We start from the raw sequence: 23973 nt of genomic DNA, 5'->3' as shown, positions 1-23973 counted from the left end.
TCAAATTATGATATTCTATACTGTAGGTAATTTTCCTGATGTAATCAAATTGAACGCACAAAGCTTTGATAAGTGCTTTGTTACAAATTATTTCACTCACCTGTTACAAATAATTGTATTTCAATGGTCAGAATGCGAGCTGCATATATGATGTTAGGTAGGACAAGCCAGAATCTTTATTCTGCCTCGCAACAATTAACGTATGTAATTTGCATTCCGACTATTGAATTACAATTATTTGTAACAGGTGAATGAAATAATTTGTAACAAGGTACTTATCAAAGATTAGTGCATTCAATTTGATTACATCAAGAAAATTACCTACAATATAGAATATCATAATTTGAAGAAAACAAATTTGCTCATGTTTTTACACCTCTTATCATTTCCCATGCCATGAACACTAAATTTAAAACTAAAAGCAAAAGTTTCAAATGGTTCTAGCTTGCAATTATTCAGAGTCCATTTCTTGAAATTTCAGGACCAAAGGCTGAAGACAGAGGGACAGAGAGGAGCAGGGAGGGAAAGAAATTTACATTCATGATATATTTTAAATATGAACCCCCTGTGAGAAACAAATGTATGGAACCCATTGGAGTGGGAGTGCCGTGGTTGAGTAGTTTAAGGTGCTTGACTGGAGATGTGAAGGTCGAGGGTTCGAATCCTGAAATGGCACTAATATCCTTTGGCAAGATATTAACCTGCATTTGCTACTCTCCACCCAGGTTTTAAACGGGTACCCGCTAGGATGCGACCATTATTGTTGGTCAAACAGTCTTTGAGCATCAAGTAATGCCTGGCTGGAATGCTCCCCAGGGAGTGGAGATTGTGCACACAGTGTGTGCAGGCAAGCACTGAATCCAATGACCGGGGTAATAGTATATTTGTAAAGCGCTTGGAGACATTGTATAAAGCGCTATATAAATGCTAAATATTATTATTATTATTATTATTATTGTATAAATGTATACAAATAATTTGTAATTATACAATTTATACATGCATGACTGTTAAAAATAGATAATGGACAGGTAATCCCTCACTTAATTTTGTTTTGAAATGTTGAATTATACACGTAACTTAATTTCTCAAACTATGAACATGCAGTTTATTGTTTTCAATTCATTCCCACGTAATTTATCAAACTGCTTAGTTTATTGGCAAGCCGCACAGGTATATTCTTGTACAAAATGATGTTTTACTTTTACACATGTGTATACATGTATCATTGCTGGTTACAATATTAATACAAGTGTCTACATGTACTTCACAGGGGAATTTCACAGCTAAAATGGTAAATTTAAATAAATAATTGATCATACCTTAATCCTTTAATGAACTTCATGTTGTTTAACTACACAGCTCGTGAGCTCGATGAATATGGCATACCCCCAATTCATAATCACAATGACACAGACCTCAATAATCCAGGATACTAGGCCATGACAATCTTTTCTCTCTCGTAATGCCTTGTACACATATGTTAAAAACACACTTACTGTTGGCAAACTCAAGGTATAATAAATCACAACCATGAATCATGAGTTTTTTTTTTTCACTGTTACATCTGTTAGCATATTCACAGTTCAGCAGGCATTAAAGAGAGGAAATGCTAAATGTAACCTTCAGTTATTAAAGCTATGTTGTTGTGATTATACAATATCCCGAAGTGTATATTTAGGAAGTAAAAGCTACAAAATTACAAATCATCTTCAGTTGACATGGGTCATACAGGAACTTCTTATTTAAATCATTTGACAAGACTGAAAAATAACAAAACATTTTTTGGCATCCTGTACAGTTTTGTTGTTTCTTTATAATCTGCAATTGTTTATGTATTTTGGCAATTTTAGCATACATTTCTACATGAAAAAGTAATGTAATTTTATGTTAATCTATAGTCACAAAGATTAAGTTTGTCTACTGTAGTATTTTCCTCATTTCATCTTTCTTCATTTCCAAATTTCATTTGTTACTTTGTAAACCCAATTCGGGAGGACATTGCCCTCTGACATTATGCCAGGCACTGCCCCTATACATGTATATTTATCAACAAGTGTCAGCATAATGGCTTCAATGTCCCTGTACCTAGCTGGTAATCACCAGTGACTCACTCTCCCTTCCCAGAATTGGTATATAGTACCCTCTTTGTTTTATCCTGCCTCCCAAGAAGGATGAAAACAACATCATACTCTCTAACTTTCTTCACCACTACACTTCTCATAGTACTTCGATGAAGTAACACGTCAATATGAGAATGTCACCTCTACCATCACAATTTGCCCCATGCATACACAAGGAGCAAATCCTTCTACAATTCTAACCTCCTTCATATCATTTGGAGAATTCTCTTCCGTGCCTATCATCTCTTGTATGGCACATCAACTCTTTATCCTGCCGTCTTTAAAGGACTGACAGTCTTGCAGTGGAACGCTTAAATCAGGACCCGACATGGCTCCTGATTCTCCGCTGGGAGCTGCTAGCTTCTTCTTCACACACGAGCTCGATTCACTGTAGCTCGCCTGAACTTTCATCAACGAGTCCATCTCACTGCAACTCTGATGATTTCACTTCAAAGTCCGGCTCATCGATCCAGCATCGAGCGACTCACTGCTCTTCACGATCACCACTATACCGGCTTTGATGTCTACATTTCAACCTGTGCCTCCGACATCGAGCGACTCACTGCCTCGTCGTCGAGCGCCACATTTCTTTCCTTCTCTTCTCGCCCGAGCGCTACATTCATCATCATCATGAGCGTCGGCATCGACATCGCGTTCTTCTCGGCTCTTCAGCCACGTCAACGAAGTCGCGTTTCCATCATCAAGCCTCCGCACAATCATCGCGTGAGCCCCTTTCTTCGTTTCATTCATCATCATCTTCATGGACTTTCGACGTCATTTCTACCATTGTCGTAAGCTCTATTTATTCATCGCATTCAATTTATTCATGTCCATCTCATACATGACCATTTAAACTCCGTGCAATATCCACGATCCTCATTCATGTGATTCTCATTCTGAATCATTTATTTGCTTGCATGACTACACTTTGCAAGTGTTGTGTCTGCAAATCAGTATCCAATAAAATAACGAAAAGGGAATACAGTTTATCATGTATTTTATTGCCAGTGCAACCTTGTTTCCTCGTAGTTAAATTAAAAAGAGAGTTATGTTGTGTGATCAGTGAACACGCCTTTACAATTTCCATTCACAATTCATCTACACACAAATAATTCCACACTACCATAGAATAAATGAGTAGTGGGGGCCTGATCGGCAGTCCCTCTCTGAGCTCCATAATTGTTAAGTTGTTACTACTTCACTTCTTGGTTAAAAGCTACATATGTACCTGTACATGTATATATACCATAATAGTTTGTTTGATGTATAGTCAGGATAATCCTAGTTCATTTTGGGTCTGTTTTGTTGGCTACACATACACCTGTACTTTGAAAAATCTTAACAGGACTAGTTTTGCAGCTTGTCTTTTTGACTGAACCACCATTTCAAGTTCGCTCATCCAGATCCTCCATTGTCTTCATGAATAGTTCCTGGGCCCTGTTTCATAAAACATGTTATCAATAACAAATGCTAAATATCTATGACAAATTTTGCTCTCAGCCAATCAGATGCCTCGATTTCAGTAGCTTATAACAGTTATCATAACTTGTTATTGATAACAAGTTTGATGTAACAGGGCACTGAACACACAAGTGAAGTCAGTCAACCAGATAGCCATTGTGCTTTAAAATGTCTACATGCACTGGGAAGGAATGAACTGGGCAGCGTCTCACGAAACCGTCATAAGTACAAGTTCACTGCCATCCCATTGAAATGCGTGTATTAACTTTAACACACGTTTCAATGGGATGTCGGTGAACTTGTACTTATGACGGTTTCGTGAAACGCTGCCCTGCAGTCTTTATCGGCCCTCATGTATTCAAGTGCAGTAGCAATGAATGTACTGTACAGTGTACAGATCCATGTATTTCTATGATACTAGGATTAGACACGGGTCTAAACCTATCTAATAACTTCATTCTTTTCTTACCAGCTCTACTGGAAAATGCAATCATTAATTTGCAGTCAAGTTTTTAGATATATCTTCAAGACTTCAAATGTCTCTCTTTAGATGGTTGTTTCAAATTAAATGCCTACACTGCTATCTCGAGTTTGGGTCTGTCTGGGAATGTGGTGGAAAATCCTTTCAGCTATTGAACGAGGGAGCATAATTCTCTTTAGATAACACCTGGGCAACGAAACAAAAAGAAAAGTTGGCAAATTATTGATTGCTATTTTGCAATTGTTCATGATGTACAATGGTAGTGTGAATTATTTGTGCATGATCCAAGTTTGTACACAGTTCCATATCTCAATAATATGAAGCGTACCAGCATGGTGAAAATGTAATTTTGATTTGGAATCTCGCAGTGCCGCAAGGCATATCTAGTGGTGCCGCGAGAGAAATTTAGTTAAAAACAAATTACTTTTTTTGGAAGAACATCTATTTTGTGAAACACCCAATATTAGAAGCTGCTAGAGTATGTAATTTCACAAGGAAATAGCATTTTAAAGATAAAAAGTTTATTTCTTCCTCACTCACAGTATTTAGAAACAGGATGATATCTGGCAGCAAAGTGCCTAAACACCTCCATATTTTTGCAACGAGGTGCCCGCATACATTGTTTTATATCTTATCTAGTGTTCTGATTACAGAAATAATTTTGTAACATATATTAAAGGTGTTATTTTTTTTTTTATTGTTTGCAACAAATAACAGCCCATAGGTTTGTACATGTACATGGCACTTGACAAGTTGGATTCACAATTTAAAACGTCCCCCATCGGTAGACCGCGACAGGCCAAATTTTCGGCTCTTAAATTGATATCTTACAACCTTTGCAGCATAGCAAATCGCTAGCCACCAATCGATATGACCAAAGGGGTCCTATTTGTGTAAATTTATTTAACGAGATAAATTGTTCCGATATCAGGGCAAATTTTTCAGTGAATTCAGATTTCAAAATCCACCCATCAATTAATTCTGACAGATTATATAGCTTGATTTTTGAGAAAAATTAATTCAAAGGCCATTTTTGGCCCAAAAGTGACATAAATTACCATTATTGTTGATGGCAGTCAGTTTGACCCCTTCATCTAGCATCAGGTCACAATTTTATATAAATTGGAGAAAAGGCCAATAAAATCTCCTTTGCTGATAAACCTAATAACGATTTGGAAAATTATTTGACCAAGAGTGACTATAATTCTATGGTCAGTTTTCCCAACACAGAGGCCAAAATATTGAGAAGGGTCGATAAGACCCCATTTTTTAAAACCCTGGTTAAGCTATTTAAATCTTCCCCACCAACAGTAGGATGGGCCGAGAATAAGGATCGTCCGCACAAATGAGGATTGTCTTCATAAACGCGGACAGATGCATCCGCAAAAATAAGTCTGTTTTTTGCATCGCCAGGGTGCAGATCGGGAACCCCAAACCCTCCGCGTATACAAGAATATTCTTGTTTATGCGGACGATCCTCACTTGGACCTGCACCCTAGCTACAGACCAAACATTCTGATCAATACCCCGTATCTCCTCCTAGCTAAGGCACAACAAAGCCTATAGCTACAGCCGATATGATGTTGACTTTTTCCATGATGCATTACATGTATGTCAAATCCACTAAACACTGCTGTGGCTAGATAGTGCAGCATGCTGAGGATCATGAATCCACTGTATCAATAATATCTTCTGTGATGAATTTGGGATTGGGGCGATATGTAACTTGTTATTTCTGAAAAGGGTGTTGTCACTGAAAGAAAAGGTTGAAAAACGGTGGACTAGATCTGCAATCAACTGTTATTGCTAAGCTTTGTGTTACTGCACTTGACCCTGTCTGTATCATGATTGTGTGGCCTATATCACCGGCACAGACTTAAATTAGTCTTGCGCTTTTCTACTTGCATCGCATCACTGGCACTGCACCTGGGATCGTGATCACACATTAATGCAAGCTCCATAGAAATACTGGTACCGGTATATATATGCGGTAGTCCAATCTATCACTTGATTTGGTAACCTGGCATAATACCATAAATTTATAGTCTACTGGTCTAAAGACTACCAGTATAATTTATTTAAAAAATACAGAGTCAGAGCAGAGACATTTCAATGTCAATGCATGGCAATGAATGATCAATCAGAAATAGTAAACGTGATAAGAGAAAAGTCAATAGTCTATTTAATGTTCATAATTATATCACATAAAGTTCGTATTTATTTTAGAAGGAAAAAATGGTTTATGAGAATATTCAAAACTGACTGACTGCCATACATAGACGCTAAATTACAACCACCAACAACATGCATCTCAGCCAGAGCTGGTCGATCGTGATACAGCAGAACAGCATCAGAAAGTGCTCGCTGGCCAGGCGAGGAGGCGAGGCAGAGGTGCTGGCACTGACTTGCCCGCTGACCTGGCCTGGCCTGGCCTAATCCTTCACGTACAACGTTGATGCTAGCCAGGGCTCAAAGCTAAACAGTCAATTTTTATATTCATATTTTCGTCTAATAATAAGCAGGTATAACATACATACCAAGCAATGACAAGACGAAATGTTATATTCTGCTCAAAACTCAAGAGTCTGATTGCAACTTCTGCTTCTTCGGATATCAATTGGCAAGTAGACTACGTCGATTCGCCGAGAAGAACTGAACTAGCTTGATCGCTGCATGATGATGGATGAGTATAATTGCTGATGTGAAGAAAAAAAACAAGAAAAAAAAAACTCCGGTGTATCCCAGTATACAACTAACTAAGAAGCAAAACAATAGAAACAAGAATCCGTGATGTGAAGGACTTTATTCAATTAAACAACTCTTTTTAGCTTGTTTCTTTGTTCTTTGTTTGTATACCATCACCATCATCATAATATCATCATTATACACATCACCACCACCACCATCATCATCCTCCTCCTCCTCCTTCATCTTATCATCATCAACATCATAATCATTTTTTCCTTCTTCTCATTAATATGATAATTATTATTATCATCATTATTATAATCATTATCATTATTACCATTATAAGTTGTGTATTACCTAGTACATAGAAGAAGTAGTAGTAGTAGTAGTAGTAGTAGTAGTAGTAGTAGTAGTAGTAGTAGTAGTAGTAGTAGTAGTAGTAGTAGTAGTAGTATAGTAGTAGTAGTAGTAGCAACAGTAGTACATAAGAAGTAGTAGTAATATTCATCATTTTTATTATTACTACTACATGTACTACTATTATACCATTATTAATACCGTCATCGTCATCAATGATCTGTTTTTATGACTTAAATGTAGGCATATAGGCCTTTTAAAAATAAATGTAATAAAATTATTTAGAGGGGGAAGGGGTATTAAAACTTTCAAGGTAAGATAGTTAATTAGTTACGTTTCTCATGTGACGGAAAATGAACTAATTACATTTATGTTGTTTCTGTCATACCATCCCCCCTACATTTTGTATTATATTCACTGAAAAGATAATAAAAACAATATAAAGCAAAAGAATGTTACTTATCAGAAGAAAACATTCTCTTTGCTATATTCTAATGTCCTATGTACCCTGCTACTATAAAGGTTTTTCCATCATCATAATCATCTCAACTTCAATACTCCCAACTATGTACAGCTCCTTTCTTGTAATTGCTCAATTCATGTTTTACATTCTATATTTCTCCCCCTCCCCCATCACCCATTTCAAGCTGTGACTTTTATAACTCCTCACATCATCTTTGTTCTATTCTTCAGCATCTTGCACATTCACTGGACATTTCTCCTTATACATAATTCACCCACTTCTTCTCTATACATGTACTTGGCATTTAGTTCTGGTAATAAAACAATTTTATATTTTTTACTGTTTATTTATTATTATCAGTCAATATTTGTTATCAATAGAATGTTACATCATAAAATATTATAAAGGATCAAAGTCTTCTCCATTGTGTTCTGTACTTGAAAAATTGTAAATATTGTTGGTGGGGTGACAAAACCTTGTATCTCAATTTTTTGAGATTTTGATTTTTTTGCATAATTTTGTACCTAATGGCCTACGACACCACCTGATAAATCCATGGAACGCCTCCTTCTCGGTTTTTTCACAAATTCCACACAAACACCCTTAAACTAAACGGCCTAACAGTACCGAAGTTAGTGTATTCAAATCCTCGCAACTTATTCAACCAAATCCTCGTAACTCATTCAGAGTTGAAAGTAAAAACTCGTATCTCAATTTGAATAAAAACTAAGAACTCGTATCTCAATGTAGATAAACGCAAAAACCTCGTAACTCACTTTCAAATATAAAAACAATTATTTTACTGCATTTCAACAATGACATTAAAATGACATTGTATAAATATTCCAGTTTTAAAAAGAAAGGACGGTGTCACAGCACTAAATTTGTTGAGACAGAAAAGTTTTTTCGCTCTCCTGAAAATTCATGATTTTTGAGATACGAGGTTTTGTCATCCCACTGACAATATACTTTTTCCCAAAAGAAAATTTTGAAACATGCCTCCCTCCCCCGATAAAGTCATTTGAAATTCCTTCATTGACATTACGATAGATGGAATTAATGACATTTTCTGTCCATGGCCACTCTCATATTCACATCCCTTTCTTCAAAATAACATTTCTCTCCATTACACTCTTTTAGAAAAAAAGGTAGAGATTAAAGCGATATGTTTTATATACATTTATTTTCAATCATATAATCATAAAATTAACAGTAACATCAAGATGAACATCCACATTGACAAAATACATGTTTTACAATACTTTTACTCCATTAAGTTTGGTTTGAATTGTTTTAATGCTCTTCAAGTTATCGCAGTAACAAGATATTTTTTGACAATTTTAAATACTTTCAAGGTCCTGTGATATTTTACCTTGAATTTTAAAATAATGGTATTTTTGTATAGCACGTAGAGTGACATTTGATGTCTCACTACTCTAAAGATCAATTCTACCCACCTAGTTAGGGTTTATAACACTTTTACCGACATCATTTAACCTTTTTACATGTATATGATGTGCCATCTTTCTGTAGCTAAATTAGTTAAAAAACTACTAATTTCTATTTAAACAAAAAATCCCCTTCAGAAGTACAATTTAACTTTTCAAAGATTGTTCCATAATGAAATAAAGGAGCAGGCAAAATGAAAAAATGCATGGCTTTATCTCATTTGGACATCAGCAGATACTATTTATTTATTAGGCACATTGAAGTGATCTGGTCAAATATTACACAGATTATACTACTGAAACTATACTACTAATACTACATGGATTTTGCCATAATAATCCATAATGTATATGAGGCACTTTACAGAAACAGAAGTATTATATTTGAAAAATGGCAATAAAGGGCATCAGGTAAACGGTCACTCTATCCTACGGCCAGCAATGCAAACGATGATTACCATGTCTCCATATCTTTGTTTACATCACCAATCTATGAAAAGACGAAAATGAAAGAAAGAGAGAGAAAGAAAAAAATAATTGTCAATATATTTTCATTGTTATGGGAACCTTTGATTCTGTCAAGCAGTAAAAACACCAATGAGGGTCTCTTACTGTACACATGTATAGAAGTAACTTATTTCAGTTATGGCTTAGTTATTGAAATTAGGCATTCTTTACATCTAAGTTGGCCTGGAACACTGAATGAGAAAAAAACGGATTCACTTTTTATACAAGATAATCCATTAGAAGATATCCAGAAATATTTCATATATACATGTAACTAAGTTTAAAAAATAAAAATAGAATTTAGTATCATTTGGTTTGTGATTAGTTTCCAAGTCAGATACTATCTAGCTAGGGTGAATTCATAGGAAGCATTGATTCCTCTTCAACCCCAAGGTGGTATACATCATTTTGTTGGAAACTGTAAACTCAGAAATCAAAATCTTGCAGTCTACTGTTTATATTAGGACACATGAAGACATGTTCATAATGAAAGCAACCCTTCCCCTTCCCACCATCAGTAATCAACTCTCACTATGAATATGACTGACAAAGAAAGCGGACAAAATATACAGTTCCTCAGGTAGATAAAGGAACATCCCTTCACTGCTATTACGTAAAAATGTGTACAACAGGTGTCACATGCATATTCAACTTTTTAAATAATAGCAGTGAAGGGATGTTCCTTCGTCTACCCGAGGAACTGTATATTTTGTCTACCTGAGGAACTGTATATTTTGTCCGCTTTCTTTGTCAGTCATGCCTGAGTCATTACGGTTTTTGTGCTAAACGGTTAACCGTTAAAAGTATACGGGCGGTTTCGTTTATCCGTTTAATAATAATCTGAAAAAGTGAAAATACAGTATTTGTAATAGTGCTGTAGCTCGGAACCCTGCTGGTCTTCAGACTGTCGGGCTGAGCATTCCCAGCCCCGGACTTTGGCACAAATTGGGTCATCCTGATAAACAGAGACCAGTAATAAACAACATAAAACATGTCTTATTATTCCTCATCTGAATTTGATATCATGATTAACCTTGCAAAGTTACTCTGTGAAGATAGCTGATCTGTGACGTGTTTATATATGCCTTTGCAATGCAATGTTTGCACATGGTCAGGGAGAGAGCTCCCTGCATGTATCATTGCCATATGAAATTATGTGGAAGTGTGTATCACACACACCCAAGACACACCCTGCAATGAGCTGATCCAAGTTAGTGACCAATCAGGAAGGTTCTCTAGCTATGTGGGTCGAGTTTGATACCAGCATAAATTACAGGTTGGTGACCGCGCGTGCTTTCACCGTACCCAGTTCAGTGGGAGGTCAAGAAGCCACGCCCACATGTGTGCATGTGACAAGCATGAGCTCTCCATCTGTGTGTATGTACAGTGTATTTGGGCGCCGGAGGTTTGTGTGTACATGTGTGTGTGACTGAGAGAGCACGCATGGGCTAGCATGTCCCTGCATGTCCCTGCATGGACGAGGCAGGGACATGAGTGAAGAAGTAAGACAAGTGAGACTACCGGTAGATAGAAAGGGTGGCTGTGTTAATCGGCTGAATTGAAGAATGATCAAAAACTTAAATTACTCACAATATCCAAGACTTTGTTGATTGATATTTCTAAAACTTCAATTATTATTGTTATCAATATTTTTGTATTGTATTTATATATGAACATTATTTTAGGGGGCGAGTCAGCAAGGGATGGATATTAATATTGAGAGAGAGAGAGAGAGAGACTCGGGGGAGAAGGGATGTGAGAGGAACTGACCATCGAATGTGTAAACATTTAGAAATTTGTGAGCTGAGAGTGCAGTAATAAGAAAAGGTACATGAGCAATGAACACATTGCAGAGAGAAAGGGAATAAAGAGGGTGAGAAAAGAGAGAAGGGGGCTGGTTGTTTTATTGTTTACAAATTCATTCATGGGGATTACTGCTGCCAGAAAGCTGGTGCGCAGCGGCCAGGGTGTAACATTACACTGCGGTTTCTTTGATTATCTTTATCATCGGCTATTAGCACATTCCAAAATGTATGCAAATATAAGCCAAATAACGGTTAACCGGAGCGAGAAATGCTAAACGGTTTTGATGAATGCGGTCGGATAACCGTCGGTTAAACGGTTTGACTCAGGCCTAGTTCATAGTGTCTCTTTGTTGTAGTACCGGTACTTAGCACAGTGTCAATTCATCAAAAATATCCAGAGCAGTGATATACAGGAGAGAAAGCATACCTGGTTTCATTCAAGTCCTTTCCCGAATTCTTGTGGACTCTCCTCCATTCCAATATCACTCAGAGCAGTATTGACCTGTAATAAGAAAAAACAAAGAGTTTCATAATATACGATATCAGACTTTCAATTTACTTCAATGATTTCTTCTAGATAGTTTTCAGGTCAGATACTATCTAGCAAGAGGGTGAATTTCACAGGAATCATGAATTCCTCTTCGAACCCCGCGTTTGTATACATCATTCCTTGAAAACTTTCAGCTCAGGCTTCATTCTTGCAATTTACCATCAACTAGGAAAGATAATACATTCTGTATTGGTCCATTTTTCTTTCTTCAAGAATATTCAAAGAAAACATACCTGGTTCCAGCTACATTCTAGAAGCCACTTCTCCATTTAGAGAAATCACAGCGAGGAGTAATATACCCTGTAAGAAAGAAGAGAGAAACAGGTTAAACTAACTATCAGAGTTTCAACAAGTCCATTATTTAATTAAAATGATTTGTGGATAGTTTCAGAGTCAGATACTATCTAGCTAGGGTGAATTCATAGGAATCATTGATTCCTCTTCAACCCCAAGGAGTTATACATCATTCTCTTGGAAACTATTAGGTCAGATACATGCTTCTCAGCCTTGCAAAACACATTATTGTGGATAAGCTTTTAATGCAGGGGGGGGGGGGGGGGGATTAGGGATAAAATATCACGCAAAAGCAACCACATATCTCACCTCAAATATATTCTGCATCATTTCAGTATCATTGCTCATGCACCACTCCAGACCAATATTCCAAATGCCAAGGGCGTTCTATGAGGTACAAAGAAAAGAAAAACTTGTTAAAATAGTTGCCTGTTGTACTTTTACAAAGAAAATGGAGTAACATTTCTCTTAATTGTTTTATCCCTTCAGTGTTTATCAAACTTCAAATTGTATGTATCCCTTTATGATTTTAATAAAGACCATGGGTTGCAAGGGAGAAGATTATTGACCCATGGACCACTGAATTATCTTATTCCCATAAACTTCTTACAGGAATAATCCTGCTTTTGTAGGCAAAGAGTTAACATATAGTGCTAAAGCCAAAGCATGAGAGTTGAACGTATTTCACAATCACTATGAAGTCAAAACAAACAAAAGAAATTACCTGTGGTTCATTATTTTGCATATATGAAATTTTACAAAGCTGTGAGATAGGGATCATGCTAATGCATGTTAAAAAAAAAAAAATTTAATTAAAAAAAATAATAAGCGAAGGTTGGCATTATATTCTACCGATCCTCATATATTTCAAGTCAAATGAGTACATCAAAGTTTTGAAGAGAAAAGGCTGATTAATTTAGCTTCTTTAACGGAAAAACATAATTCTTAATGATACATTGATTGCCCGTCAGCCAGGTTTTGTCGCAACTGATGTGAGAATATATGTACTTGTGTAGCTCTAGCACCCTGCTACACTCAAAATCATCAACAATGTCATCGAAGAACTAAGGTGGTCAGAAACTTGTTCAGATTTGTACTGGCTTAATGCATGAAGCATGTAAGATGGTTATCAGCATATATCGATAAGATGGGGAAAAAAGTTAAATCATCACCACAAGATCTGACCAGCTTCTCCAAGTTTTAAACGAGTTCCTCTACAAACCTATGCTTCACAGGTAATTTTGTGATGAGAAATCACATTTCCACGGCATCTCAGAAAAAGTACTAAGTAAGCCTATGACCAATTTGCAGAGTACAATACATACCTTTGATTTGACATGGGAGATAGCCGGATAAAACGTCTCTCTGACCTTTAACCTCTTCATCTCCGTCTGAAAAAGATGAAATAATGTGAAGCCTTGTTTAAAGGGTGACGATATATCTCAACAAAAAGTTTTGAAGCACACACCGTCTTATCTAGTTGCCTGGATTGACCGATATGCCCGTTTAGTGATATTCCAAACTGAATTTGTACTTCTTGATCTTTAGTTGTCTTACACAATCTGAAGATAGGAGATCCTTGGACAACATCGCAGAAATAAGACGCATCTTGGATTTCAGCCACAGAAATACTACATATTTAATAAGAGATTTACAAGATTTAAATTTAAATTTTAAATCCGACTACGTTGCAAAAGTGCTTACGGGTATTTCATTAATTAGCAACTACCAACTAACAGACCAATTAATAGATGTCATGAAAATTTTGCATGCCTCTAAACCTGTGTTCTAGTCACAATCCTTGAGCTTATCGCAAGGCTTGTCTGACATAGCAACAGAGTATACAGCATTTATTCTGATTTTTGAAATATTTATATATGAAGTCCTCTTGTTGCTTACTTACAAGCAAACACATGCTTTCTAGGCAGTCAAGTAAAAAAACTTATGAACAAAGATTAAACAAATGAGATATATTGTTATGATGCTAGAGGATGGGACCAGGGCATGGTTTGACCCCTGACACCGAAGGTTCATCACGTTTATCTTCCTCCTGGTTGCATTCATCTCACAAACACGGTGGGAGTTTGGAGATGCCAAGAAAAGGAGGTTCTTAAATTATCCACAGTAAGCCATATTTGTATTGAAACCAGATTTAATGTGTATGTCTTTGTTTAGTGCATACATTGGTTGTTGCTAGGTTGGACAAACATTATGTCTTGACCTACCTGCCAACACGTAATGTATGAAATTTGCATTCTGACTATTGTAACAGGTGACTAATTGAAAGATTAAACGAGAACTCGTTTGAGATTTAATCTCAATTATATAAGTAATATAAAATGAGGGTTTACGTTAAATGAGACCCCGTTAGTGCGCATGCGCTAATCAGCAATATTCGTAGATAGCCGAGGATGTGCCTACTGAACCAAGCAGAAAGATAACGAGAACTGTAATTAATAACAATACCCAGCACTAGGGAGGGTAAGGGAGGGACGTAAACCCTCATTTTATATTACTTATATAATTGAGATTAAATCTCAAACGAGTTCTCGTTTAATCTTTCAATTATACTACGTAATACCAATTTCGGGATTACGTTAAATGAGATTTCGAAGCTCAGTAGGCCATCCGATCCAGTGCTCAACACAAAAGTATACATTATTGATAGAATAGCAAGCTAAAGCATGCTGCTAAGAAGGTAAACCAGCTGACCTTAAAAAGGCGATGCCAATTCTAGGACATCCTTTAGGACGCCATGATTGCACCTGTGAAATTGACGTTCCTGTTCTCTACTGGTTTCATGTAATAGTTTCGAAACGTCCGTTCAGAAGACCAGCCCGCCTGGGCTAGTATATGCTTGATAGGCAGATTTGAACTGTTTGCTGCTGAAGTTGATGCAGCTCTAGTAGAATGAGCTTTGTAGATGTCTGTGTCGATCCCTGCTGAGGTCAACGTTTCCTTCACCCATCTGGCGATGGTCTGCGTAGTAACACGTTTGTGCGGTTTCTTGAAGCTGATGAACAGATAGCGTTCCTGTCCCCTGACGCTCTCCGTTCTGCGCAAGTAGTGCCGCAAGTAGTTAAGTACACATAACCTCCTGTCTGGTGGATATGCCTTCATTTTCAAGTTGAAGTTCACATTCCCCGGTTTTGTTTGCTTTAGGAGGTCCTTAAAAATGAACAGAACTTCGCTGCCCTTGATTTTCATGTAGTCAAGATGCAAGCTGTGCAGTGACTGGACCCGCTGGGCCGATATCAGCGCCATAAGTGTGCAAAGTTTCATAGTCAGAGTTTTTAGCGTGAGCGAATTCGCTGGTGCCCACTTCCGTAGATAATTAAACACTATGTTCACATCCCAAATCTCCTTATATCTTGGCGCTGGAGGGCGCAATTGAAAAGCTCCTTTACAAAAACGACTAATAAGAGGATGAGTTCCAACTGTACATGACGAATCCTCAAGTACTAGGAATGCAGACAAGGCGCTGCGTGCAGAATTTATAACACTATAACTAGCTCTTTCACTTTCAAAGAGTTCTGACAAAAAATCAATTACATCATTGGATCTCGCCTGGAGATAGTTCAAGCCTTTTTTATGGCAGTATGTCTTCCATTTCCTTATGTAAACGGCATAGTTCTTTGTCGTTGATGCTCGCCACGATGCTGCTATTACATTGATAGCTCTTGCACTCAAACCTTTACTTTCTAGTGGCTGGCGCAGCACCTGCAACAAAGCAAATCAAGCTGATTATTAAGCGGGTGTGGCTCATTTGTAATAGGCTGTGCTAGTAAGTTTGGCCTTCTAGCTATGAACATTGGCTCCCCAATAATCATACTCTTCAAAAGAGGGAACCATGGTTGGGTAGGCCAGTTTGGAATTACTAGTAGGCCTGTTGCATCATCGCATTTAATCTTTTGTAAGCATTTTGCGATGAGGCAGAAGGGTGGGAAAGCGTAGAAACTTAATGGTTTCCAGTCGATTGTGAAAGCATCAACTGTTTCAGCTCCAGGGTCAGGCAGCCATGAGATGTATCTGTCAACTTGCTTGTTTAATCTTGATGCAAATAGGTCTATTTCTGGGGAACCAAATTGCTGAGCAATTTCTTTGAATGCATCTGTATTTAGCATCCACTCTGTCTTGTGGTTAAAGTGTCTAGACATGTGGTCTGCCTCTGTGTTTAGTTTCCCTGGTAAATGGGCAGCTGATAGCCATATGTTCCTACTCATGCACCATTCCCAAATGTGTTTGGCTGCCTCATTGCAATCTGCAGACTTGCAGCCCCCCATATTGTTAATGTATGATACTGCGGTTACATTATCAACACGGAGTAGTACATGCACATTTTCCATATCAGCACAGAAGGATTGAACGCCAAACCCCGCAGCAACTGTTTCAAGGTAGTTAATGCCATAATGCCTAGCTTTGTGCAATTCTTTTTCATTCCATCTACCACCTGTGCATGATTGGAGGTTAGTAGCACCCCAGCCAGCCCCACTGGCGTCCGTGCGCAACTCAAGGTCTGGTTTCGGTCTTCTTATTGGTGCAAATGAAGACGTTACATGCTCGACCCACCATTGAAGCTCACCCTTGGCTTCATTTGAAAGTGTCATTTTTCTATCGAAATGACCTCTGTTTGCTTTTAGTGCTGCAATTTTGTCTCTCTCTAAAGTACGATAGAAGAGAGGGCCATATTGGACTGCTGGGAAAGTTGAAACGATCTTCCCAATAACCCTGGCAACATGCCTTATTGAGGGCTCCTTAGTGTCAATAAGCTCTTGACAGAGGCGTTCGACTTCAAGCGCCTTGCTTTCTGGAAGCCTAATTTGCATAGTATTTGTATTCAGAACAAAGCCAAGGAACGTTATCTCTTTGGTGGGGGTAAGTACCGATTTTTCAGGGTGAATAATGAACCCGAGTTGTGCAAGGATGTCAGTGGTAGCCTTAACAGCTGCTTTGAGCTTTTCCTCATTTTCTGCAATGAGGATTGTGTCATCCAAATATCCTACCACAATGTGACCAGCTTGTCTGAGCTTAGAAAAAACTGGCTTTAGTAATTTTGTGAATAGCCTTGGTGCTGTACTGAGACCATTGGGCAGTGCTTTGAATTGCCAACATTGACCATTGACAATGAATTTGAGGTATTTCCTATCCTCTTGGTGGATCGGTACTGTATAATATGCATCTCTGAGGTCGACAGAGGCTAGAAAATTGTCAGGGGATACAAGATCCAGCACAGTGTGGATATTATCCATCTTAAAATGCTTATACATCATGCATTTATTCAATTCTGAGAGATTGAGGATTAGACGTACACCTCCAGTTCTTTTAGGCGTAGTAAAAATATTAGAAATGAATTCACCCTCTTCGTGTACACAGGGCTCAATAACATTTTTACGATGGAGGCTAGTAATTTCTTCTTGAATGCGCTTAGCATCCTGGACACTCCGTTTATAGCGTTTAGCCTTTAATTCAGGCAAGTCTTTAATTTTTTCTACATCAAACTCGATCTTGTATCCCGTGACAGCCCTAATAACAATAGGGTCTGTTGTTAGCTCTTGCCAATTTTTCCTAAAATACCTCAGTCGACCGCCCACTGGGGGAACACTACTAGTACTAGTACTAGCATTAGTCATATCATTTTCGCTAAAAATGAGATCAAAGTGTGAATCACTAACCTTGTCGTGACTTGGTCTTGGGAGTTCTACTTCCTCCTCTGTTGGCCCATGGGACCCCTCTGGGCACCTGGCGCTTGCATTTGAGGCTGGTTCGGAGCCTGAGACTGAGTGTACGGAGGCTGTCTGCCCCTCCTGTTCTGTCTGTACCCTAAAAAAGGGCCACCCTGCGATCCTGACATTGGCCTGCTATACCCGCGGGATTGGCTCTGTGAGCCCCAGCGGTGCCCCGGTGCATTGTAGCCACGTCCCCGATAGGGATGCGAAGCAAAGCGGTTTTTGAATTTGTCCCTCATTACACCGGCCGCTGCCAGTTGCTGATCTTTGAGATCCTTCACCTGCTTTCCAAGATCATCACCAAACAAAAGTCTAGTAGCTGGCAGAGTAGGTTTGCACAGATGCGTAAACCTTGCATTCAAGTCAGGTTTTATGAGCTCTTTTCGCAGGCAGTTCAGTTCAAAGTTAGCGTTACAAATCAACGCCAAAGCATCTTGCTGTGTATCAGTTATACCGCCCGTAGAAACGGAGCGGGCGAATGCATTGATGCCATGAGTGAGTGATTTCTGAACTCGCTGTAACTTCAAGTCACGGCTTTTTGTCATCGGAGGTAGATTGTCCCATATCACAGGGTTCACCTTTGGTGCCTCTATAATCTGACAATTGCTTGGAGCTGGGTATTTTGCAGTAACTTCATCAAGAACTTTCCCCTCCAATTGGTGTGTCATGAGATATGAAGTAGATTGGGCTATCTCCTCCTCAATAGGATCTCCGATATCCGACGCCATTGCGAATTTTGCGGCGATCGAGGGAATGACAAAATTATCAGGTTGAGGCATGTCCGAGTCAAAATTCTCTTCCTCCGAGACGGCGCCCGCTTCGGTTGCATCCGCGGGTAGACCGTAAAAATCCATGAGCCCGGTGGGCGGTATGTCATTCCCGTGGTCGAACGGAGGCCGTTGCACATAGTCTTCCCCGCCGGTAGCCCCGGTGGGGCCGCGAGACGAAGACGGGTGTGAGCTGCCGGTGACAGCCGTAGCATTAGTAGCGGGCAACGCCTCAACCACTCGCGCAAGAAGCGCTTCCATTTTATCAAGTCTGTTATTAAAAGTAGAAAATGGAACCGTTGATTCCACTTCCTGATTTTTCTCGCTCATTGCCTTTGGCTCCGAGTCCGACTTTGTTTTACTTTTAGCTTTCCCCGGCCCACTCTTGCTGACTTTGCCAGCCGTGACTTTGCCACTGGAGTTGGGTAATTTTTTCTTACCGTCGGAGCCCGTGGCTCCTGCGCTACCAGGCGGTGCCTGGGGAGAAAGCGCGGACGGAGGAAACGCAGCAGTGCTGCTATCCATTTGAGACATTACAATTCTATCGATAAAATATCACTTCAGAAGGGCGTGATTTATAAAAATAAGCGTCTCAAAGTTATCAGTAAATGTCAAAGGTGAAACTAATAACGTTTTTTACCTTTGGATTTCGGGGATTGCGTGGATAATAAATCTGATTTCTTGAGCCAGAAAGGGGTCCTTTCGCTCAAATAACACGCGACTAACGAATTGCTGATTAGCGCATGCGCACTAACGGGGTCTCATTTAACGTAATCCCGAAATTGGTATTACGTAGTATAATGTGGCCTAATTGACATCACCTTGAGAATTAATAGGAATATCTTAATATCGTTTTGCTAGACTTATGTAACACCCAAATTTTCCCATGCCCTACCTGGATATCATTCTAAGGATTTGAGTCCGAGTCAAAGATGATGCAGGTATCGGCCGCTGTCAGGTTGATTCCTAGACCACCAGCTCAGGTGCACAGTAGGAACACAAAGCGATCGGAATCTACAAACAAGCAAACAAACTACACAATGAGCCATTAGAATATTGATAATAGTAATAATGATGATGCAGAGAACCACAATGACATTCTTATTATATTGCATGGCGATTACACTCGAGCTAGCTGAGCTGCCATGGTCGTTTTTCAAAGAATGCAGGATACGCGGGTCACAAGAGCAAACTATTTTTATGTTTATACACAATACCACGTTTTTGCCTTTTTTTAAATTACATGTAACACCAATGGGAAACAAACTCTGTAATATTATGCACAATAAAACTTAATGTTGAATTTTGTTTGTTTACATTTTCACATTTTGATCAGGTAAATGGCGTATTGCTTCAACTACTCTGTTGTACAGGATGATACAACACGAGAGATCCCCAAAGATTTTGAAGCACATTCGGGCCCATTTTTCGAACTAGCTCATGATCAGCATTGCAGAACACCATCATTAATTCAGTAGGAAGTGTTATGTATCTGTCATCATTTCAAGAGCACACAAAAAAATGGAAATTCAGACTAAAGACTCGTCATAGATTCATTACCTAAATTCCAATGACATTTCAGAATTTGAATGACTAAAGGCAAAAACATAATATATTACACGGTGATTATACTCAAGATATCTGAGCTGCTATGGCCAGCGTTCAGAGAATTAACGATACATGGTTGGTTACGAGAGAAAACTGAAGATAACATTTCTTGCTCTTGGGCATATGCATTGGTATTTTAAACTTTGCATTGAGAATGTTACATTTTAAAGCATGGAAATCCATATTCCTAACTGACTGTGCACTGAGTACCTACCTGGTTTACTGAACCTAGCTATAGCAGCTCGTCTCATTTAGTTGCCTCTTACTCGGCCGTCGATCCTCTCAAAGAGATACCTACCAAAAAAAATATGATTGAAAACGCATAACTCACAGCAAACAGATATATTGGGGAAGGGGAAGGGGAGGGGGGGCAGCAATCATTAAAACTTTATCCAAAATTTCTTGACTTTGTGTTTGTTCTTGTTCAGATCTTGGTGGAGGATCACCAGGCTTTGTTGAAAGTAAGGCGATAAAAGTGATCATCATTTTAAGAACACATACACAAGATTCTAGACTATGCCATATTATGCAACAATGAACATTACTCAACAGAACTTGATGTACAATATAAATGTGGACCTGAAACCAATGTCCAGACAGAAGAATATAGGAGCTTGTGGCCAATTGTGTGTGTCCTACCAACCCCCTCGCCCTATATAAGATTGAGCTTCCATTTGCAAAGACCTGTTAAAAATAATCATTAACCATAACAATATCTTTACAACTTCCTTGAACTTTTTTCTTCTTCATACAAAACTAGAGGTTCTATTGTAAACCAATACTGACTTGGAACTAACATATGTACCTTCTCTGGATGAGGTAGTTCTCAAGGATGCCCAAAAAGCGGATCATCTGAGAGAAGACGAGAAACTTGTGGCTAACGTTCTCGAGCCCCCCCCCCCCCCCCTCCCTCAACTCCCTGTCCCTTTTAAGATTGAACTTATTCTCTTAACTACTTAATGTGTCAGAGTAACCAGATACCCCAGGTCCGATAAGTACCTACTAGCACACTTGAAACTAAAGCACTTACCTTTTCTGGATGAGGTAGTCTTCCAGGATATCCAGACAGCAGATCATCTGGGAGAAGATCGACACCTTGTGGCCACCTTCCTTGAGCTTTGGCAATAGTTTGTCCAGAAGAACCATCTTACCGGTAGACTGGATCAGCACCTTCAGGTGGAGTAGGGGCTTCACATGCACGCTGATGATGGTCTTGTCAGACATACGTTCAGTCATTTCAAGCTGGGATAAAATGGATATGACAAACGAAAGACAATGTTTTTACGTGCTCCTGAGTGTGCACATACTACTAAAAATTCTGTATACATCAGGGGTTTTAATAGCCGAGATCCGAGGGTCGGGGGGTAGGATGTTTATTTTATTGATACATTGCTATAAAATTCATAGCTAAATATTTTCCGAGATGCCATTGCTTACCTATGATCTTTGGACATTTGATCCCATAATCTATGTGTTTTTCATGCGACAGTTTTTGCACAAACCGGAGCCAACTTGTGGGGGGGGGGGGGGGAGAACTTTTGCACAGATACGAATATCCAAACACACAAGCTCCCTAACACAAGTGGCACATACATACATAGAGTGGTGAGAACACCACAGGCTTTATGTTGTACCTTGAATGGATAGCAGCTTGAACATCGTTCAGTTCAAGGAATAATATATATCTTTGTTCTTGATCAGATTCTGTGGGGTGTCACCACGCTTGAAGGTAAGGGGGACATATTATCATCATTTCGAGAACACTGATACATGATTGCTGTTTATGAAACCATGGCACATGCAGGGCAAAGTTTTTATAGTTAATCCTATAATTTTCTACACAATATCAAATATCAGTCTTCACATCCTCACCTTGATGATGGTCTCTTCCTTAGGAGCCAAATTCTTCTATGCGTCTTCCGTCAGACGTCTAAGCATCATGGGTCTCAGGAGCTGTTCAAAACGGAAATTTCAAATTCCATATAATTATAATTAATAATATTATCGAACTAGATGGACTTTCCACTGCACGCAGTTGAAAATAATGCCGCCTCCGCCACAGAGCCATTTTACAAACCAATACAGAAGCAATTTCAAAATTCAAGTTCGATTGTATTAACAGGTCTCAGAATATCGTGATTACAAGCTATTGTTCATACTTCATATACATGTGTGACCCTTTGATCTTTGACCACCCTGATAAAGTGCTCTGGCATTCATGGAATTTTTTCCTACCAGGTAACCAATAAATTTGAATTAACCAATTGACTTAAATCATATCAAATGGAGATCTTGATTAACAGTACCCTACATTAGGTAAAGCATACTTTTAGTTGAGGTCTCATTCAGATTTGTACTGGCTTAATTTCACATGGTTATCAGCATATATCGATAAGCTGGGGAAAAAAGATAGAAATCATCATCATGAGTCTCAACTAATAAAGTGCATGTATAACTTTACATCTGTGGCACTGCTTGTACAATATGCTTTACTTGCTCTGCGGTCAATGTTTAACACAAGTCAACTTCTTAATTCCTTCCCTACATCAGATGGTAAACCCAACCCTAGTTAGTGCCTCCCTCACACCGAACTAGACGTACACTGTATACTGTAGACTGAACTAATAGTTGCACTATCCTGAATCGCCAAGAATCGGTTGGGTTAACATTGATTTGTTCATATATGGAGATTTAGATGGTTTAGGTATGGGACTTCGTAGCTCAGACTTGAACTTGATGTCAATGCACTGTGACTATGTTTTCTGAATAACTCACCCATTTCTTGTACGTCTTCTGTTGGGCTATTCGTCTTCTCTGCTGATTCAAACACAGCCGAAGTCTTTTCTGATCTCTACATAAGAAAAATTGATTGAAATATACATTTCTTTATGAATTATTGTACATTTTAGAAAATTTTAAGAGGTTGTATAGACATTTTTACAAACAGGATCCATGATACCAATGTTTGCAGACAAAACGGACAAATGAAGTAAATTTACACATGTCTACATGGTAACTTTTATCCAAAAGCACAAGCTCCCTAACACAAGTGGCACATACATACATTGAGTGGTGAGAGCACCACAGGCTCTATGTTGTACCTTGAATGGATAGCAGCTTAAACATCGTTCAGTTCAAGGAATAATATATATTTTTGTTCTTGATCAGATTCTGTGGGGTGTCACCACGCTTGAAGGTAAGGGGGACATATTATCATCATCTCAAGAACACAGACACATGATTGCTGTTTATGGAACCATGGCACATGCAGGGCAAGGTTTTTGTAGTTAATCCTATAATTTTCTACAGTCTACACATCCTCACCTCGATGATGATCTCTCCCTTAGTAGTCGATGGTCTCTTCCTTAGGAGCCAAATCTTCTCTACGTCTTCCTTCAAACCCTCTAAAGCATCATAGGTCTATGGAGCTGTTAAAAAGGAAAATTATTTAAAATTCCATATAATAATATCAAACTAGATGGACCTTCCACTGCACGTATTAGAAAATGATGCCTCCGCCATACAGCCATTTTACAAACCAAGACAGAGGCAATTTATAAGATTCAAGTTTGATTGCAATGCATGAACAGGAGGTTCTCAGAATATCGTGATTACATGCTATTTTTCATATACACGTGTGATCTTGGACCACCCTGATAAGGTGCTCTGGCATTCATGGAATTTCTTCTTAGGGG

General features: G+C 38.6%; 2 protein-coding genes, 1 long non-coding RNA gene and 1 other non-coding gene across 5 annotated transcripts in view; all 4 read right to left on the bottom strand.

Moving 5' to 3' along the window:
- LOC100889727 (glutamyl aminopeptidase) overlaps nt 1-6748 on the bottom strand; it is a 39275-nt gene extending 32527 nt beyond the window's left edge. The window contains exon 1 of the mRNA XM_030999970.1: nt 6603-6748. The gene's annotated coding sequence lies outside the window, so the exon portion shown is untranslated. The remainder of the gene's footprint in view (nt 1-6602) is intronic.
- Nucleotides 6749-8737: 1989 nt separating this feature from the next.
- On the bottom strand, nt 8738-23960 carry LOC115918328. Of its 2 annotated transcripts, none has more exons than XR_004061904.1 (11): nt 23603-23960; nt 23054-23129; nt 22151-22231; nt 21309-21520; nt 20493-20572; nt 19566-19703; nt 13503-13568; nt 12487-12564; nt 12117-12183; nt 11761-11835; nt 8738-9511 (listed from the first exon to the last, which is right to left on the bottom strand). It is a non-coding gene; the product is annotated as an uncharacterized LOC115918328 (long non-coding RNA). The 2 variants fall into 2 exon arrangements; XR_004061903.1 differs by having other exon boundaries at nt 19566-19684; nt 23603-23957.
- LOC115919562 lies at nt 14149-14284 on the bottom strand. The gene has a single exon (XR_004061914.1). It is a non-coding gene; the product is annotated as a small nucleolar RNA SNORA57 (small nucleolar RNA).
- On the bottom strand, nt 15434-19477 carry LOC115919550. Its single transcript, XM_030973650.1, has 2 exons — nt 17850-19477; nt 15434-15897 (listed from the first exon to the last, which is right to left on the bottom strand). The coding sequence occupies exon 1, from the start codon at nt 19202-19204 to the stop codon at nt 17876-17878; it is 1329 nt and encodes a 442-aa protein (XP_030829510.1). The 5' UTR covers nt 19205-19477; the 3' UTR covers nt 15434-15897; nt 17850-17875.
- Nucleotides 23961-23973: the final 13 nt, after the last annotated feature.

Source organism: Strongylocentrotus purpuratus, unplaced genomic scaffold, assembly GCF_000002235.5.
Source record: "Strongylocentrotus purpuratus isolate Spur 01 unplaced genomic scaffold, Spur_5.0 spur5_scaffold_6, whole genome shotgun sequence".
Taxonomy (NCBI): Eukaryota; Metazoa; Echinodermata; class Echinoidea; order Camarodonta; family Strongylocentrotidae; genus Strongylocentrotus; species Strongylocentrotus purpuratus.
This window is presented reverse-complemented; position numbering and strand designations above follow the sequence as displayed.

Coding starts and splice junctions, on each gene's coding strand:
- LOC115919550 (XM_030973650.1), bottom strand. CDS start 19,204: ATGTCTCAAATGGATAGCAGCACTGCTGCGTTTCCTCCGTCCGCGCTT.